This window comes from Aquarana catesbeiana, linkage group LG02, assembly GCF_042186555.1.
Source record: "Aquarana catesbeiana isolate 2022-GZ linkage group LG02, ASM4218655v1, whole genome shotgun sequence".
NCBI classification, from domain to species: Eukaryota; Metazoa; Chordata; class Amphibia; order Anura; family Ranidae; genus Aquarana; species Aquarana catesbeiana.
Genome location: NC_133325.1, coordinates 301,646,021 through 301,666,479, shown reverse-complemented (window position 1 = coordinate 301,666,479; position 20,459 = coordinate 301,646,021). Strand labels below are relative to the sequence as shown.

The window sequence follows — 20,459 nt, the reverse complement described above, 5'->3', positions numbered from 1 at the left end:
AAAAAGTGACTGATAGTAGAGGGAACTTCTCCCCCGTACTGCTGTCACAGGAAGTGGAGGGGGGAATTGGCTGCAGCATTGGGAACATGTTACATGTTCCACCCTAAATACAGATGAAACATGTAACATGTTCCTAATGGTGCAAATCTCCTTTAAAGGGATGCATTTCTCTGAAAAACTGATTAGTGTAAAGGCCCTTATTTGAAGTATCACAAGTAGGCAAATAAATTCTTGTCCAGTGCAGGATGGCCAATCACCAGAACGAGTGGGGTCATACTTACACATCAGACTCAACTTCTTACAATTTACACAGGGATATATATATTTTAGATAGATAGATAGATAGATAGATAGATAGATAGATAGATAGATAGATAGATAGATAGATAGATAGATAGATAGATAGATAGATAGATAGATAGATAGCCTGCCCTGATAACGCCAAAAGACACAGTTTACTATTTTGTAAAAATTAAGGAAAATTTTCTAATGTAAGGGAAATTCCCTCTTAGAAAGTTGCCAAGGGAACAAGTTTCCCCAATTGAAGATTTCCCCTCTAACCCTGTTCTGGTATTAAGTCAAAATGTCCAATTTATCCTCATTTTCATTCCTGGTGGCATTGGTGATCAGGTGAAAACCTACTCATTTGAAATAAAGTATAGCATGCAACATAACCATACCTGAAAACATCATCATGTGTTGAAAGTTCCACCCAATCTTGTGCCGCCTGCCCAGGTTCAAGAAAAATGAAAGTGGATATATGTGAGCTGCTCTCCCAACGAACACAGCTATCTATTAGCAGAGAGAAGTCAAGGTCTCAAAACTATAAAGAAGAGATCAACTCTATTATATTAGATTTTGACTTGCCGTCATATTTTTTAAACTACAAGAAGGGAAAACATTAGGTCTCTCACATATAGTGGGTGACTGGCATCTTTCTGAACTGGAAGTACTAGGGCACATAGAACAAGTATTCCTTATTCTTTATGTGCCTCGTTCACACTGCAGCCAGGAATTGTAGGGAACTGCATCAAAATGCAGACATATAGCATTTTACTATGAAAAACAGAAACAATACTGCACTTGTGTAAAAATATAACCAGAAAGCAGCAACAATATATGTGAGAGATAAACACAAAAAAAAAAAAGAAAAACAAAGTTGCTCTAAGTGAACATTAATGTGAACAAAGTCCAATACTTTCACATAGGTTGGACTTGTGTCTTTTTTCGACCTCACCTACTATGTAACTGTACATAGTGTATATATATATATATATATATATGGGTGGTTACCTCTGTTGTCCCTTGTTTCAACAGAGTAGTGGTCATTTTCAACTGCATAGTTTTTGCATATCTCTGTATTTGCATCCTATGTATATTCTATGTATTGGACACCTTACTTTTTAACCATATTCCAATAAAACCAATACTTTTTATGACAATGGTATGACCTTTAGATGACCATTACCCCTTTAAAGTCCCACTTAGAGGAACATTTTGTGCAATTTGTTATGTTTTAGGGATGTGGGTTGGTCACCTTTAATGTTTGAAAAAATAGCACCATTTAGCCAATTCTTCAAAAAAGTAAAATATACAAAAGTTTCAGTGTTGCTCCAAAAAGAAAAACTTCAACTAATTATACCACAAAATCAGTGTGTTCATTGTATACCAAAAACATATACTGTATATAGAAAAATGTCTTCCAAAAGAATGCTACTTTGTGAATAATTACCATAAAAAAATTGTGTACAGTAATAAAAAATAAAATATGTTCAAGTCCATGTAGAAAACCCTTCCTTCATATGCTGGTTGGTGAAAAAGATAGAAAATAGCCAGTGTAAAACAATTTCTGCAAATGTATCTCTTCAATGTTATAAACAAAAAAACAAACTGTTTCTTCATTCAATCCTTTTGCCATTTATATTCGTACAGCCGTCACTAAATGACAGACCGAATGTCCTATCCAGACCGCGGCTCTGCCATTTAGCACCTTGGGTATCCTCTCCCGGGTCATATCCTCCTTCCCCATCGATTCTTTCCAGCAGATAGAAGGCACGGCATGTCATGGAAGAGGGTGGGAGCTGCCAAACTTTTCCAGTTAACAAGCCAGTGATTTGGTGCTAGGATGCGGGACGGTCCTAACAACCAATCACCTGCCTGTTAGCATGAAAAAGGTGGGCAGCTCCCGCTCTCTGTCCGACAGGCCATGCCTTCTATCTGCTGTGCAAGGTAAGATAGGAGAGGAGAGTAATGACTGACAGGGGAAAATGTGTTGTAAGGGAAGGGAAAGCCACATAGTGGGGGGGGGGGGGGGGGGGGGGCTGTGAAGGGGACTTGGATGCAAGAAAGGGAGGATGTGAGGGGGACTGGGAATTCAAGTAAGGGGTGCGGTGAAGGGGACTGGTGTGCAAGGAAGGGGGTTGTGATGTGAAGGGGTGACAGAGGACACTGATGTGAAGGGGAGGGGAGACTGATGTGAGGTGCAGGCTGAGGACACTGATGTAAAAGGGGGAGGTCTGATGTAAGGAGAGAGGCTGTGATGTGAAGGGGGGACAGAGGAATTAAAGGAGGAGCTGTAATGTAAAGCAGGGCTGTATTTTAAAGGGGGGGGGGGTGCTGTGATGCAAAGGGGGTGTTCTAGGATGTAAAAGGAGGTGAGGTGGTGTGGAAGAGGGCTGTGATGTAAAAGGGAAACTATAATGTAAGAGAATGGGGTTGTGATATGAAGGATCCGAGTCACAGCACAAACATGAGACTCGGAACTCAGCCGGATGAAAATTTTAATGATTGGACCACCGAAAATGTTAATTCCATACCCCTGATATAGTGTAGGAAGGCCACATGCACTTGGCCATGGAAATCGCTGCTTTTACACACGTATAGCATACTTTTTTATTGCCTTCAAAGCTCTGTTAGCCTATGTGGCCATGAACATCAGATGCTATAAACAGTCTTTTAGGAGCAGTGTTTAGAGGCACTGAAGTGTAAAAAAACCCGAAAAACAAAACAAACATACCAAAGCTGCGTTCAGAGAAGAGCTTATGAGCATAATTTAGGCACGTAAATGCGTGTTTGAGCATAAATGTATTCCAATGGGCAAAATAAAAATTCTGCACAGTAGAACACATTTACACTTAATGCAATGCGCACCAACGTGCGTAAATATAAATTCAACATTAAAGGATTTCATTTCTGCCAAGTTCTGGTAAAAAAAAAAAAAATACATTTGCAGTACAGATTCATATGTGTGTGTGTGAATGTGGCATTGTATATCTACAAAAGATCACAGCGCTCCACTCCACTCAGTTCATATTAAATCACTCACCAGTACATACTGACCTTTGGATTAACAAAATGTCTGACAGCGCTTGTATAATGGGACAAAGATGAATCATTTCAGAACTTTTTCCACTTTTAATGCGACCTACAAACTGTACAACTCGCTCTCCAATCTGCTCATATCCGATACAGATGGGGATTTCCGTTTAAATTGCTGGTTCCCCATAATGGTACCACCTTTTCAGCTTCTTCCCTACAAGAGGGTCAAGAAATCCTGGTGAAGCTTGGCCTCCTGGATGCTGCTGCGATACGTCGCCCTCCATCGACACCCCGTCCAGCTCCCATTTGGCAAACCCCACCACCCAGGAGAGACAGCAGGAAGATCCGCTACGAAATTGGAGAGGGCCTCGCAGAACTACCAGGCGGAAAGTTTTCGCAGATTATCACTCAATTATCCCTTGAGATGCTCTACACCATATTTTCTCTCACCCTACTAAAGGTGACCGTCCCTTGGAGCCGCAATATGTTCTCCCCACCCAGCAAACGTTTTTTCTGTTACCACGGGCACTGTATCTCCCTCTTTTTTATTATTTGAGTTTTTTTTTCCTTTTCTGTTAGCCCTACAGGTTTCACGTTCTGCAATCCCACTAGTTGGAAATTGCAGTTCTGCTGGGTACGAGACCTAGTTGTCTCGCTTGTGAACTCTTTTTTTCTTATCAGGTAAAGTTTTGTTATAATTTTTACTCTACCTGATCCAGTTTGGAAGTGGGACTTTATGTCCTTTTTCACACAGTATTTTTCTTTTTTCTTTTTTTGGTTATACATGTTTATGAAGTTCTCATATTTGGTCAGTCAGTTCACAGCCTAAAATATTGGTCCTTTCTATATTTTATATGTGAGATTTGTATGTCTATGATTCATGATCTCTTTTATTGGTTAAGTATATATGAGATTTGCCACCTGGTGATTAAGATAATGGTGGTACCCCTGCTTGGTTTAGTATGCTCAAGTTCACAAATTCAGGTTACTTTCCATACAGGGGCTATTTTGCACCTTTTCTGTTATGATAGCTCAACTATGATATATCATGGTTATCACCTGTATATCCCATAATGTGAAGGGATTCAATACCCCCATAAAGAGACGCAAGGCCTTTGATCTATATAGTCACATGGGCGCCAAGATCCTCCTACTGCAGGAGACCCACTTCTCACATTCTTCACATCCAAAATTCCTTCATAGGAATTTCCCTCAATCATTTTACTCCCTTCATTCAACCAAAAGCAGAGGTCGTCATTATCAAAGGGATAATTCACAACAAAGAAATAGCAATAGCTAGTGTATACGCCCCTAATGACGCACCTGCATCATTCTTTAAATCTTTTTTTGATAGATTGGTCTCCTTGAACTCGCCCCACATGATAATAGGGGGTGATTTCAACTTAGTGGCTAACCCAACACTGGATAGATCTTCCTCCACAATCGCCTCTAAGGCTTTCCCCAGGTCTCTAACACAAGGCCTGGTCGACCACCAACTAATAGATACCTGGAGAACGCACAACATGGGGCTTAAAGAATTCACCTTTTACTCACACCCCCATAAAAGTTATGCCAGCTTGGACTATATTTACACCACCCCCATCATATTAGCTAATTCCTCTGGCCCCACGATCCACCCTTGTGTTTGGTCGGATCACCATGTAACTTCCTTTACAACGAATTTTATTGGACTTGCTCCCACCCCACACACTTGGAGACTGAATGAGGCCTTGCTCTCAGACCTAGTGACAGAATCCGAGACAGCTAAGTCAATTGAGGAGTACTTCTCATTTAATGCTCTTCCAGAAACCCCACCTTCTATTGTATGGACCGCCCATAAAGCAGTTGTAAGGGGCAAACTAATCAGTATCGCCTCATCCCATAATAAAATGCATAGACAAAAAATCCTTGACCTTACGACAGAATTGGATCGCTTATATAAAAACACCAACACATTGTGCTTGGAGTCCACCAGAAAAATCATAGACCAAAAGCGTCTAGAATTAGACTCTCTCCTATCCTCCAAGACCGAAAAAACCCCTAGATGGTCTAAAGCCAAATTTTTACTGCATAACAATACCGCCTCAATCCTCTTTTCCAGAAAGCTCAACCAGTCCTCCCGCCCCAGACATGTATACAAACTGGCCTCAGAGACGGGTCTATCCACCTCCCACCCCAAAGAGGTGCTTCGAATTTTCGAACACTTCTACTCCTCCCTCTTAGCACCGGTCCAAACGCCACCCACTCTTGCAGAAAACACTTGGCTCCAAAACATTCCTATTCCCTCCCTTTCTCCTACACAAATAGAGAAACTCAATGCTCCTATCACATCCTCAGAAATTCTTAACGTGATCAAATCCTTGAAGATAGGCTCAGCCCCTGGCCCTGATGGCTCATGAATAATGACTTAAAAATCTTTAGTAGGATTCTGGCAGACAGACTGGCATCCATTATTTCCTCCCTGATATCTCCCTTCCAATCAAGGTTTATACCCCACAGATTTATAACTGATAATATTCGGTTAGCCACCAACATAATACAGGATGCTAATCTGTCTTCCAGAAAACTTTTTATGCTCAGCCTAGACATACACAAGGCGTTTGATAGCGTCTCCTGGAGCTATCTTTCTATCCTCCTGCAACGTATGGGCTTCTGTGATGAATTTCTACATGCGTTTCGTGCCCTTTACGTAAACCACAAAACTCGTATTAAGATCCCGGGCTGTTATTCTGATTTTTTTTCTGTAAGGCAGGGCACTAGGCAGGGGTGCCCACTCAGTCCCCTAATTTTTGCCCTCGCCCTAGAACCCCTAGCTATTGCAATACTCACTAACCAAGATATATATGAGGTTACACCAAAGGTGCCTCGTCCTACAAATTTTGTATGTATGCGGATGATATCCTCATGTTCTTAACTAACACCCATATTTCCCTGCCTAATCTCCTACAGACAATGTCAAACTTTGCGGGTGTCTCCGGCCTCAGGGTCAATGTTTCAAAATCAGTTGCCCTCCCGGTGGGGTTTTCTCCAAGAGAGCTCCAACAACTTAAGGGTGCCTTTCCTATCATATTTGGGCATTGGCCTGACAGGAAACTTCTGCAAACTTTTTGAAACTAACTACCCTCCTATGATCTCTAAATTGAAAAAAACCCTGAAAATATGGTCCCAACTTCACATCTCCTTTCTAGGTAGAATTACAGCCCTCAAAATGGTGATCCTCCCCCGGTTACTCTACCTCTTTCGATCCCTTCTAATTAGTATATCTAAAGCCTACCTGCTAACCCTTCAAGCACAACATAATAAATTTATTTGGCAAGACAAACCCTCTAGATTCGCTAGGGAAACTCTTTACCGTTCTCCTAAGAGAGGAGGTCTAGGGGTCCCTCGTATTTGGCTATACTATATAGCCTGTAGATATGCACAACAAGCCCAGTGGAACATCAGAGACTCCAAGGTCCCATGGGTCAAATTAGAACAAGACTCTATTGCTCCTCTATTTCTTCTTGGGATAATGTGGTCCTCCATCCCCTCCCTCCCAGAAATCTCTACCAAAAACCAGATTGTATCACTGGGTTGGAAACTCTGGAACTCATAAGAAAAGATTCAACCTTATTTCTCATACCCCTCGGGGAGCCTCCTTTCTAGGTGATCCTAGATTTCCCCCGGCCTATGATCACCCGGAGTCATTCCAGGAGTGGACTCAACATAACCTGAGCACACTGGGAGATTTTCTGGTTGACTCCAAGTTCACTACATTTTCGATACTTAAGGCCCGTTTTCATATTCCAGATAGAGAATTCTATCGTTTCCTCCAAATACGACATTTTTTTCAACAACATTACCCCACCCCCTCAGCAGAGAATATGACATCATATGAGGATATGTGCCATTCGGCTCCTCGTCAAAGAGGCCTTATTTCACAAATCTATAAATTATTAGAATCAGTTGAAGATATTCCGGCCCTGAAGTATAAATCTCAATGGGATCAAGAACTAAATCTAGACCATAAAGATATTGATTGGGATAAAGGTTGGTTAAACATACGCAAATGCTCTAAGTCCCTAACTATTAGGGAGACAGCCATAAAACTTATGACAAGATGGTACTATACCCCAACCCGTATTAACATGATATACCAGCAAACTTCTCCCAGGTGTTTCAGGGGTTGCACACATTCGGGTTCTTACATTCACATATTCTGGGAATGTGAGAAACTTCAACCTACTTGGAAGGAGGTACTAAAACTGGTGGATAAAATAGCAGGACATCCCATCAACCTCACCTTTCTCCATTGCATTTCCTTTCAAGATATCCCTGAAATTACAAAACCCCTGCTGAGGTTAATTCACTCCATCTGTGTAGCTATGATCTGGTGCACTGCTCTTCATTGGAAATCCTCTGAGATCCCGTTCGCACAAATTATCTCACGTGTTGATAGTATGATGATAACTGAGAAAATATTTCATACCTTACATGATTCCATTCCTGCATATGATGCCAAATGGAATCCATGGTTCCTACTAAGGCTTCAAGACTGACCGTTCCTGACTAGAGTTAATACTGTTAAGGTTGTTCTACCTTTTATTTTCAATTTCTTTATTTCTTTTTCTGTTTTATTGATATTACACATCCAACCTTCTGGGTTATAGCCCCTTTCTAATACTTAGTGTAATTCAAGAGATTATAATGCTGATAAAATGTTATTTTGTAACTAGATTGTACACTTTGTACATGGATTTTCATGACATTTCTATTACCCTGAAGGAAATGGTATCTTTCGCTTTAAATGTATATGTATTCTCCTTTATATTTCTAATAAAATCTTTTGAAAACAAACTGTACAACTCAGTTGAACAACAAACTGAAATCTTTTAGGCGGAGGGAAGTAAAAGTAAAAAAACTAAAATATGGTTGCATAAGTGTGCACACCCTTAAACTAATACTTTGTTGAAGCACCTTTTGATTTTATTACAGCATTCAGGTTTTTTGGGCACGAGTCTATCAGCATGGCACATCTTGACTTGGCAATATTTGCCCACTCTTTGTAAAAACACTCCAAATTTGTCAGATTGGGAGGGCATCTGCTGTGCACAGCCCTCTTCAGATTACCCCACAGATTTTCAATCGCATTCAGGTCTGGGCTCTGACTGGGCCATTCCAAAACTTTAATCTTCTTCTGGTGAAGCCATTCCCTTATTGATTTTGATGTATGCTTTGGGTCGTTGTCATGCTGAAAGATGAAGCCCCTCTTCATGTTCAGCTTTCTAGCAGAAGCCTGAAGGTTTTGTGCCAATCTTGACTGGTATTTGGAATTGGTCATAATTCCACCTGCCTTGACTAAGGCCCCTGTTGCAGCTTTAGAAAAACAGCCCAAAGGATGATGCTGCCACCACCATGCTTCACTGTGGGTATGGTGTTATTTTGATGATGTGCAGTGTTGTTTTTGCACCAAAACATATCTTTTGTAATGATGGCCAAAAAGTTCAACCTTGGTTTCATGAGACCATAACACATTTTCCCACATGCTTTTGGGAGACTTCAGATGTGTTTTTGCAAAATTTAGCCGGGCTTGGATGTTTTTCTTCATTAAAAAAGGCTTCCATCTTGTCACACTACCCCATAGCCCAGACATATGAAGAATACGGGAGATTGCTGTCACATGCACCACACAGCCAGTACTTGTCAGATATTCCTGCAGCTCCTTTAATGTTGCTGTAGGCCTCTTGGCAGCCCCCCTGACCAGTTTTCTTCTTGTCTTTTCATCAATTTTGGAGGGACGTCCAGTTCTTGGTAATGTCACTGTTGTGCCATATTTTCTTCACTTGATGACTGTCTTCACTGAGTTCCATTGTATATCTAATGCCTTGGAAATTCTTTTGTATCCTTCTCCTGACTGATAACTTAACAATGAGATCCCTCTGATGCTTTGGAAGCTCTCTGTGGACCATGGCTTTTGCTGTAGGATGTGACTAAGAAAATGTCAGGAAAGACCTACTAGAACAGCTGAACTTTATTTAGGGTTACTCAGAGGCACTTTAAATGATGGTAGGTGTGTACTGACTCTTATTTAAAGCGGAGGTCTGCCAAAGCGGCGGGAAGTGGTGTAGACCCCCGCTGGGATCTATGCCCTGAAGAGGGTGCAAATACCTGTCTTTTACAGGTATCTGCACCCCCCTACCCCCTCAAATGTGCCAAATGTGACAACTGAGGGGGGGAGGGTTCCGAAAAGCGAAGTTGCATTTTTGTGTGGACCTTCGCTTTAACATGAGTTTGAATGTGATTAATTCTGAACACAGCTAGATCCCCAGTTATAAGAGGCTGTGCACACTTATGCAACCACAATATTTTATTTATTTTTTACTCCCCCTCCCTAAACGATTTCAGTTTGTTTTTCAATTGAGCTGTACAGTTTATAGGTCACATTAAAAAGGTGGAAAAAGTTCTGAAATGATTTATCTTTGTCTCATTTTTTTTCCATCACAGAAACCTGACATTTTAACAGGGGCGTGTTGACTTTTTATATCCATTGTAAGTAACATAAGTGAGGTAATCGGTCTTAGTTACCCACCTTCGCTGAATGGTTATCACAATTATAATCAGGTAACACAAACCAATCAGGTAACACAACCATTTATTACTAACTTACAAACAAGTGCACAGTGGGGTTGATTTACGACAGGCAAAATTACTGTGTACTTTGCAATTGTAGTTGCTCCAGAGCTTAGAAAATTCAGTGAAGTTTCACTTTATAAAAAATACCCAATCACAAGGAAGGGGAATGAAAAAAAAAAACAAAACAGCATTTTTGCTTGCACGTGTTGGATGATGGCAGTCAGCACTGCTTCCCCTCATTTACTAAGCTCTGGAGCAACTGCACAGTCTATTTGCCTTTAGAAAATTGACCCCAGAGTGTTTCCAGCAGCATTCAGGTAAAGCCAAGACGAGTGCCAGCAATACGGCAGATAGCCTAGCCACATTACACATTTACATTACATTGCATTTTACACTTTAAAGTGATTCTACAGGTTGTGATTTCTTTTTTAAATAACAAACAGGTCATACTTACCTGCTCTGTTCAATAGTTTTGCAAAGAGCAGCCATGATCATCATCTTTTTGGGTCCACCACCAGCAGTCCTGGCTCCTCCCCCCTGCCACCAATAGCTAGTCTCTTGGTATGGAGGTACTCGAGCAGGCTGACTCCCAAGTTGCGCTGCTGTGAATTTGTCCATTCACACGTAGAACATGGCTCGGCCCCGTTTTCTCATTATTGGCTCACTGGCTGGGCTGTGATTGAGAGCAGAAAGGCTCTTGATTGAGGCCAATGGCTCCTGCTGCTGTGTGAGTCAATGTGGAGACTGAGAACCGGGAGAGCCGATGCTCTCATGCACATCGCTAGATTGAGATGGGGCTCAGGTAAGTATAAAAAGGGAGCTGGGGAGGAGCTGCGCTCAGAATGTTTTTTACCTTAACACATAGAATACATTAAGGTAAAGAAAAAAAACTTTCTGCCTTTAGAACCACTTTTAAGTAAACTGTTTTTAATTGATATACAGAAAGGGAAAAAAGTATTTGATCCCCTGCAGATTTTGTACATTTGCGCACCGACAAAGAAATGATCAGTCTATAACTTTAATGGTAGATTTATTTTAACAGTGAGAGCCAGAATAAAAAAATTTCAGAAAAACGCATTTCAAAAAAGTTACCATGATTTGCATTTTAATGAGTGAAATCAGTATTTGATCCCCAATCAGCAAGATTTTTGGCTCCCAGGTGTCTTCTATACAGGTAACGAGCTGAGATTAGAAGCACTCTCTTAAAGGGAGTGATCCTAATCTTAGCTTGTTACCTGCATAAAAGACCCATGTGCACAGAAGCAATCAGATTCCAATCTCTCCACCATGGCCAAGATCAAAGAGCTGTCCAAGAATGTCAGGGACAAGATTGTAGACCTACACAAGGCTGGAATGGGCTACATGACCATCGCCAAGCAGATTGGTGAGAGTGTGACAACAGTTGGTGCTATTATTCACAAATGGAAGAACACCCAATATAATGGTCAATCTCCCTCGGTCTGGGGCACCATGCAAGATCTCACCTCGTGGAGTTTCAGTGATCAGAGGAACGGTGAGGAATCAGCCCAGAACTACACAGGAGAATCTGGTCAATGATCTCAAGGCAGCTGGGACCATGGTCACCAAGAATACAATGGGTAACACACTACGCCATAAAGAACTGAAATCCTGCCGCGCTCACAAGTCCTCCTGCTCAAGAAAGAACAGGCCTGTCTGAAGTTTGCTAATGATTCAGAGGAGAACTGGGTGGAAGTGTTGTGGTCAGATGAGACCAAAATTGAGCTCTTTGGCATCAACTCAACGCGCAGTGTTTGGATGAGGAGGAATGCTGCCTATGACTCCAAGAACACCATCCCCTCATCCACTTGAGGCAATGAGGGTGAGTGGAGATGTCAGCAGTAACTAGGACAATTTCAGGGCAGAGTTTGAGGACTACTCCCTAGCCACAGAGTTAAATGTGAAGCCTGCAGCAGTGCAAGCAGCCACGCTGTGAAGGGTGATGGGCAGTGAATGTCTCCATGTTTACAAGCATAATCTGAATCTCACAGAGGAGCAAAAGAGTGACACCAAAACCATTCTGGATGCATTAGCAGCTTTCTTCAGACCCTCTAAAAAAAAGTCATATACGAAAGATATATATTTGGCTGCTGTAAGCAAGTAGACTGAACCAATAGACAGGTTTGTCACAAGGCTAAGAGAAAAAGCTGTAACCTGTTTGCATGGCTCTCAAAGAGGAACTTATTCGTTATAAAATAGTTAAGGGTAGGGTTGTCCCGATACCGATACTAGTATCGGCACCGATACCGAGCATTTGCCCAAGTGCTTGTACTCGGGCAAATGCTCCCGATGCGTCCCCCGATACCCGGAAGACAGCTGTGATCGGCGCGTGGGGGAGTTACAAGATTCTCCCCCAGCGGCTTTCAGCAGCTTTAATGACATACAGCAGTGATCGGTCACCGCTGACTGTCACTGCATCCTCCTCCATGCCCCCTCCGTTCCTCTGTCCCCCTCCGTTCCTCTCTCCTTCCCTGTGTCTCTCCGCTGTCCCCTCCGTTCTGCTGTGCCTCTCCGCTGTCCCCTCCGTTCCTCTCTCCTTCCCTGTGCCTCTCCGCTGTCCCCCTCCGTTCCTCTCTCCTTCCCTGTGCCTCTCCGCTGTCCCCCTCCGTTCCTCTCTCCTTCCCTGTGTCTCTCCGCTGTCCCCTCCGTTCTGCTGTCTCTCTCCGCTGTGTGAATGGACAGAGTCAGCTGACTGTCCATTCACATAACTGATACATTGTAATCTCTTGTGATTACGATGTGTCAGTTTATGAATGGAGAGGAGCCGCTGTCTTCTCTCCATTCATTCTCAGTGCAGCTGAGGCTGCAGAGAAAGGGACTGGGGAATCTCTATCCTCTGTCTCTTTCTCTGTCTCAAGGGGGAGATATTAGAGGTCTGTTAAGACCCCTGATATCTCACCAAAGCCCCCCAACAGGGCTGATTAAAAAAAAAAAAAAAAAAAACATAAAGAATAAAAAAAAAATTATTGTAAAAAATAAAAATTGTATAAAAAAAAAAAAAAAAAAAAAACCACACACACACACACACACACACACACACACACATAAACCGTTCACACCCCCCCCCCCCCAAAAAAAAAAAAATAAAGAAAGAAAACACTGTTTAAAAAAAAACAAAAAAAAAAAAAACACTGTCACGTGACACTAAAAAAAAAAAAGTATCGGTAATCGGTATCGGCGAGTACTTGAAAAAAAGTATCGGTACTTGTACTCGGTCCTAAAAAAGTGGTATCGGGACAAACCTAGTTTTGGGTATCACCAGTGAAAGCACACGTCGCCTATTGAGGAAACATGATTTAGATCTACAAATAGCAATTGAGATGTCACACTGCAGAACTTACTGACAAACATATGAAAGCTATGGAGCAGGATAAACTAATTGACAATATCAATGCAGCCTCTAAACAACAGCAAAGCTTCAAAAGCCACCAGCATAAGTTTCAGCATAAGAGTCACCTATACAACTCACCTGGGAGGAAGCCTGCATCATGCAAGTATTGCAGCAATGTGCATGTACGAGAGAAAGAAAAGTGTCCTGCATATGGGAAAATCTGTACTGCATGTGGTTAACCAAATTACTTTGCAAGAGTGCATCTCTCCAGTAAAATGGAAGCAAGATAGCTGCACACAACAGAGCAAATGTCAGATCCAGAGGACGCATACCTGTTTAGCACTGCTAAAGTTTACTCCTCAGACTGCATTGGTGCTGTAAACACAAAGAGCAAAAAATAATTTGTAAACCTCAGATTAAACAATATAATCCAACCCTGCCAGTTGGACTTGGGTGCAACGTGTGATGTCATGAGTATAAAGGACAAAATGAAACTGGCACCCAGAGCACCCCTTCAGCCTAGTAGCACCAAACTAAAGTTGTATTCAGGGGAACTAAAGGAATCATTGGGGCTATTCCAAACAGAATGCAGCATACGTGATAGTATACACAAACTGAACTTTGAGATTGTTGACGCCGATCAGAAACCGCTTATATCGGGTTCAACATGTGAGCGCCTTGGACTGATGCTGTTCACCATTCCCACCGAGCTACATAATGTTGATAATCAGCCTGCAAAATCTCTGACAAGGCCACTGACAAAACAGCAAATTCTTCACGCCTACAGTGATGTGTTTGAGGGCCCGATAGTCTTTGTTCCAGGAGAGGATCGTTTTGAACTTGATCCTACCATTCAACCTGTACAATGTGCCCCACGCAATGTGCCTATCACCATTAAAGGCGTTGTAAAGGTTTGTGTTTTTTCACCTTAATGCATCCTATGCATTAAGGTGAAAAAACACCTGTTAGTGACCGACCCCCAGCCCCCATTTTACTTACCTGAACTCTCAAACTTGTCCCACGGGGAAGCGCCTTCTCTCTGCTAGGGGGTTCTCGGCTGTTGATTGGAGAGACTGATAGCAGCGCAGCCATTGGCTCCCACTGCTGTCAATCAAATCCAATGACGCAGCCGCTGGGGGGGGGGGGCTGGGGGCCGGGGCCTGCATTCGGCATCTATGGACGTCGAATGCTGACTCAAGGTAACCCCCGCCGCGAGCCGAGAGGGCCACTCTGTGCAAAACGAGCTGCACAGTGGAGGCAAGTATCATATGTTTGTTATTAAAAAAAAATAAATAATATGTACCTTTAGTGTCACACTTTAAGCCACAGGTTAAAGCTCAACTAGATACATATGAAGCTAGCCTGAAGGGCAAGGCTACAAACTGAAAATGCTGCTGTTCTACTTTGAACTGCAGAAACCCTTGGTGAGTGGGAAATATAGGGACATGCAGATATGCATCTCTGATGTCGATAGACGCCAGAAGTTCTCCTCCTTGTAGGATGGAAACCACTGACCTGATCAACTCCATGCGAAAGGAGCAGATCTTCAGGAACTGATTTAGATTTTTTTAGATCTAGAATGGGTCTGACATCTCTATTCGGTTTTATTACCGTAAAGAGGTTTGAATAAAACCCCAAACCATGTACTTCTGTGGCGATTTGTATGATCACCCTCTGAGCCAGTAATCGGTCTAGTGATCGAAACAGATATTGCCCTTTCCCTGGATCTTTGGGAACGTTTGACCTCAGAAAAACGAGACGATGGAAACTCCTGAAATTCTAGTTTGTATCCTAGAGACACCGTGGAGATGACCCATCTGTCCTGAATTTCCTCTTGCCAGACTTCTGATAATTGCAGAAGTCTTCTTCTCGCCCCTTCATAATGAGGCTTTAGAATGCTGCTTTGCAGGTTTCCACCCCAGGACTTCTTTTGTGCTTGGGCCTGACCCTGAGGCTTTCCTCTAGAGTCTGACGGCGGAGGCCATCACCACTGCCTAGAGGCGGATGCCCCTGGCGCAGGAGAAAGAGTCAGCTTAAATGAAGGGCGTTTATACTTTCTTTTGACTGGCAAAAGAGTACTTTTCCCACTAGAAATCATTTGGATGTATTTGTCCAAATCATCCCCAAATAGCCGATGCTTTTGGTAGTTCGGCCAAATCCCGGGCTTGTTGTGCAGGAACCTCCTTAAGGGCCTGTCTAAGCTGGTCCTTTAGGGACTGACAGATGCCTATTGCAGCGACTGCAGGCTGAGTAACAGCACCTCAAGGAAAAAGAGGATTTTAACAGGAATCCCAACCTTTTAACTGTTGGATCCTTAAGCATTTGTGCATGGTCTACTGGACAAGTTACACTTTTATTCACACTGGAAATCATAGCGCCAACTGCTGGTATATTCCACTTATTTCTCCTCCATGGGATAGAGAACTGAGAATCTCTTTGAAAGGAGAAAATGCTTATCTGGGTGATCCCATTCAGCATAAATTCTTTTCTAGTAATACATTAATACATGGGCAGGAAACGCATGCAAAGGCTGTGAAGGTTTTTAGGAACCCAAGGAAGAAATCAAACTTTCAGACAACTCCGTTAGGGGTAGCATGAAAGTAGAACGAACCATCTCCGTAAGAGATTGTATCAGCAACTTCTCAGATTGCGAAGCTGAAAAGGGCTCATCTACCGTTGTTACCTCCCCAGAGTAGTCATCGGCTTGTCTTTCCTCCTGATCGCCTGGGGGTAACACCTCATCCTGTGCCCACTGTTCCCCTTGCAAAGCGCCCAAGGTGGGGGAGGGGGGTTTAACACGCTTCCTATCCATTTGGATGGAGGATGCGATTAAAGCTGCTAATCTTCCCTCTAGGCCCTGCAGAGCGGAGGAAAAGGCATCTTCAGTCACGTATACAGGGGCTGAGATGTGAGAAGCAGCTGCACCACCAATTTGTTCCAATGACTCACCCTGGCTTGCCATATCTGGTATTTTAGGCGAGGATGACAGTGTGGAGGCACGCTTGGAGTTCCTAGTGCCTGGGGGTGAAATCTTTGGTACCTTTTTGGTCTTTGCGGTGTCTTTTTTGGTACGCATAGTCCTAAGCACAAAAGCAGAGGCACTAATTGCTGAACATAGTCAGACAGTGTAATGCCGCTATACAGGTCCAGCCTAGCGCTCGGAAAAATGTCCTTTTCGTATTAGGAATGCCCTTTGCAGCCCTTACATGCCCCACCACTCCTGTGTCCCGAGTGTAGCTAGGCTTGCTTCTTCTCGCTTCAGCCGAGGAGAGACTGCTCCAGTGAAACTCTTAAGCCTGGTGTCCTTCACATGGCTCTGTGACTCTGTGTCCCGTGATGTATGAGAAAGAAAAAGGAGAATCACCACGGTTTCTGTTCGGGATGGCCTGTTAATCGCTGGAGAGTTGTGGGATCCAAAGAGAAAACCTGTTGTTATTATCCACCTTCTGGTAAAGGCATTTTATACTAACACGGTGATGTGGTGTGTGGGCTCACACACAGAAGTTGGTGCAAGGTTTCTGCCTTCATCTACCACTCCTCACTCTGGTTTTCATCAACCTACTGCTCTAGCTCTGCATATGAACTTCATATAATTTCCACTGCCATCAACAATTTCATGCTAGCTGCTTTGTTTGTTCCTTTATTTTTATTTTCAGTATGAGAAACTGTGTAACAATAATTTCACGTCATTAATTGTGAGCGCGGATATAGATAGATATAGATAGATATATATATATATCTCTATATATATATATATATATATATATATATATATATATATATATATATATATATATATATATATCTCTATATATATATATATATATATATCTATCTCTATATATATATATATATATATATATATCTATCTCTATATATATATATATATATCTCTATATATATATATATATATATATCTAGATATATATATATATATATATATATCTAGATATCTATATATCTAGAGATATATATATATATATATATATATATATATATATATATATATATATATATATATATATATATATATATATATATATATATATATATATATATATATATATATATAAATATATAAACACACACACATATACATACATACCACTGCACAGAAGAGGTTGATATTTTAGGAGGGTTCCTTGAAGATGACTACTTCTTTCCATGCTGCACTCTATAAATAATGCTGCGTGGTTAGCATGAGATGACTGCAATAATCAAGCATTATGCCTTTGACTGCAACAGTGTAAAACACACAGTACATTAATTCTACACCATTTTATGGAAAGCATTTCAGTTTTACTGTATACAAGTTATGAAGTATTTAAGGCCAAGATATCCACACATACGTTTTGCTTAAGGGACCCATCTGTCATCCTGTTTGCTTCCTTGAAATATAAAACCCCAAGCCAATATGTAACATGACATTATTCTGTGACGTAATGCATACATGTCGTTGAGCTCCAAGACAACAGAAAAACCACACCCAAAACAAGTAACGTTATGCATTTTGTTGTCCACCGGCACAAAGGATACAAAAGCCCCAACAATAAAAATGGGACTAAACACGTGTTTCTGGAACGTGAAGAGTGCGAGACCCATGTAGGAAAATATGAAGTTTTCTGCCAGAAAGTGCAAGACCTCAAACAGCTGCAGCAAAACACAAAGGAGTTCATTAAAGGCATCAAACAAATGATTGAAAAAAAAAAAAGTACTGCAGTAAGCTATAGATTATTAGGACAAATATGGTATGTGTCCAGCCTGCAGAAGTTTTCAGGTTACAATTTAAGCAGAATTAGATTATTGTGCCATGTTTAGCCATTAATTGATGTAGAAGGTCTGGAGATTAATTGATACCCTTGGCTAAAGTTACATAAGTTAAGAATTCTCCTGCTTTCAGGCTACACTTAGATTCCTTCTTCTAGCTTTAGGGCCGCTTCACACCGGTTTTGCACAGGGAATGCACATGTTGCAGTGCGGTGCATTTTGACAAAAAAAAAAAACAAAAAAAAAACACCGGACTGCACAAAAAGTAGTGCTTGCATAGTGCTGTGGTCAGTAGTGTATTTAGGTTTTGTGCTGCCCTAGGCCTGACTAAACTCATGCACCCCCTAATTTAAATATAACCCACCCCTTCCTGTCAAGGCCACACCCCTTGCTGTTTAAGACCTGCTTTGAAATTTTCCAGTGGGGACAATAGTTCTGAGGGCCTGGGGGGGGGGGGGGGGGTGGATTCCCTTAATTTGCATAGATTTCCTCTTACTTTCGGTTTGGCTATGGGGCAGGAAGTGAAGGGAAATCTCTGCAATGGGACAGGGATGGTAAAAAATTAACTGATAGGGTCTATAACCCTCCCTTATTCTATGCCATATGAAAAGAAAAAAAAAAAAAAAAAAAAAAAGCGTTGCCTATAGTTCTACTTAAAGCACAAATTTCTGATAATTTTATGGAGAGGACTAAGAAGACATAACCATGCCAATGGTGCAGCAGAAAACATAGCACAATGAGGAAGGTTTGTGGTCCAGGATAGGACAGTCAATATTAGAAGCGCCCCCCCCCCCCCAGTTGCGGAATGCCGGCCGCCCGCATACCGGGAGCAGTGCGGCAGTTTTATGGAGGGGCGCTAGACTAATTTGCCTCTCAGCTCAGTCCGCCCCATAAGACTGGCACTACACTAACAGTGCAGTGCAAGCCGGTGGGGACCCTTTCCCTGCTGCCCCCCTGCAAAGTGCTGGTCTAGGCCAGGATAGAGCGTTGGCTGTGGTACCATGTAATTTGGTGCCTGCAAACACACTACACTTGCGATCTGCGTTTGGGGTGCCATTAACAGTACATTGGCACCAGCACGGACTGCGCCTTTACTGCATTATGTTCTGATGTGAACTGGCCCTTATACATATCTATAAACCTTGAAGAAGAAATCTAAGTTTCCTAAGAGCTTGCAACTTTAAATAAAATATCATTTCAACTATAAAACCTTTACAGATTCTGTTTGATCTGCATTTGTAATGGTGCTGGCGCTGCACGTGTTATCATTTATGACACCAGCCATTTGACTGCTTGACAGTTCAGTTGTGAACACAAGCAACTGTTACAGTTTTTATTTACAGCATGCTTGGAATATAACAATTTTGGGAAACTGTTAAATCAATAGGTTTAATTCTACTTTATGATGGTGCACCTAGCCCAGCGCTCAGCTTTAGTAAAAACACACAGGTTAAAGCGGAAGTAAACCCATCGATTTAATGGTTTAAAAAATAAAGTCATATTCCCGGCATTGCGGTATTTCTGACACATTTGCTTGTGCCTTCAACAAAACTTTCAAGCCAAATGGCTGGTGTCATAACTGATCACATGTGCAGCACCATGGCAGTTGCAAATCAAACAGGAGGCTATGATGGCAGCTTTCTTGGCTGAAAAAGCTTTACTAAAAAAGAGAGCAAATACAATGCTGATGTTTGAGTAAACTAGATTAAGTTCTTTAAATTATTTTTCAGATTACACTATGGAAGCCAAAACAAACTGGCTGCTGTGTCACATCAGAATATAATTAATCTGTACAAATCAATCAGGTAGCTGGTAAAACATTTATGACATTTTCTTGCATATCCTAAATTACTATTTATATCACAAACTCTGGTATGTTAACAGGGGCAGTATCATATTATTTCCTAATGAAGAAAATAAACAGAAGCAGCTCTCATTACCTGTTTGGTTCTAATCCTTGATTCTGGAGATAAATTATTATATGTATAATGTGCTTGTGTGATACCACAGAAAAGGACAGCAACTACTCCTGTAATTACAATAAGAAAGTGTCAGAAATTATTTGTACAAAGTTAAAGGGCTTCTAACATATAAAAAAAAAAATCTGTCAATGCTTAAAGTAGAACTCCAGGGAATTCTGTGCATGCCACCATGTGGACTTATCTCCTAAACGCCAGGAGTACAGCTTTTAATACACTCCCAGGACCCTCTTAGGGAAATATGCTGTCTTCTCACCCACAGCAGTTCTGCCCGCCGCTCCACAGTTAAATTTACAGAAGGCTTTATATTTTGTCAAAAGGTTCACATAATTAAAAAAGCTCTGCAATTGTGCAGAAAGAGGGGAGGAGCAGGCACAACCACTGCATGCAGCTGTGCAGCTACAGAAGCAACAAATGTATAGTGATAGCTTGTG

General features: G+C 41.7%; 1 protein-coding gene across 2 annotated transcripts in view; it reads right to left on the bottom strand.

Annotated features, from left to right (window-relative positions):
- Window positions 1-20,459, bottom strand: part of SLC9A7 (solute carrier family 9 member A7) — a 156,043-nt gene that overhangs the window by 43,480 nt on the left and 92,104 nt on the right. For both annotated transcript variants that reach the window (XM_073614604.1, XM_073614605.1), the window contains exons 9-11: window positions 19,987-20,075; window positions 17,816-17,929; window positions 681-792 (exon numbers count right to left, since the gene is read on the bottom strand). In XM_073614604.1, the coding sequence (XP_073470705.1) occupies window positions 681-792; window positions 17,816-17,929; window positions 19,987-20,075 (315 nt within the window). The remainder of the gene's footprint in view (window positions 1-680; window positions 793-17,815; window positions 17,930-19,986; window positions 20,076-20,459) is intronic.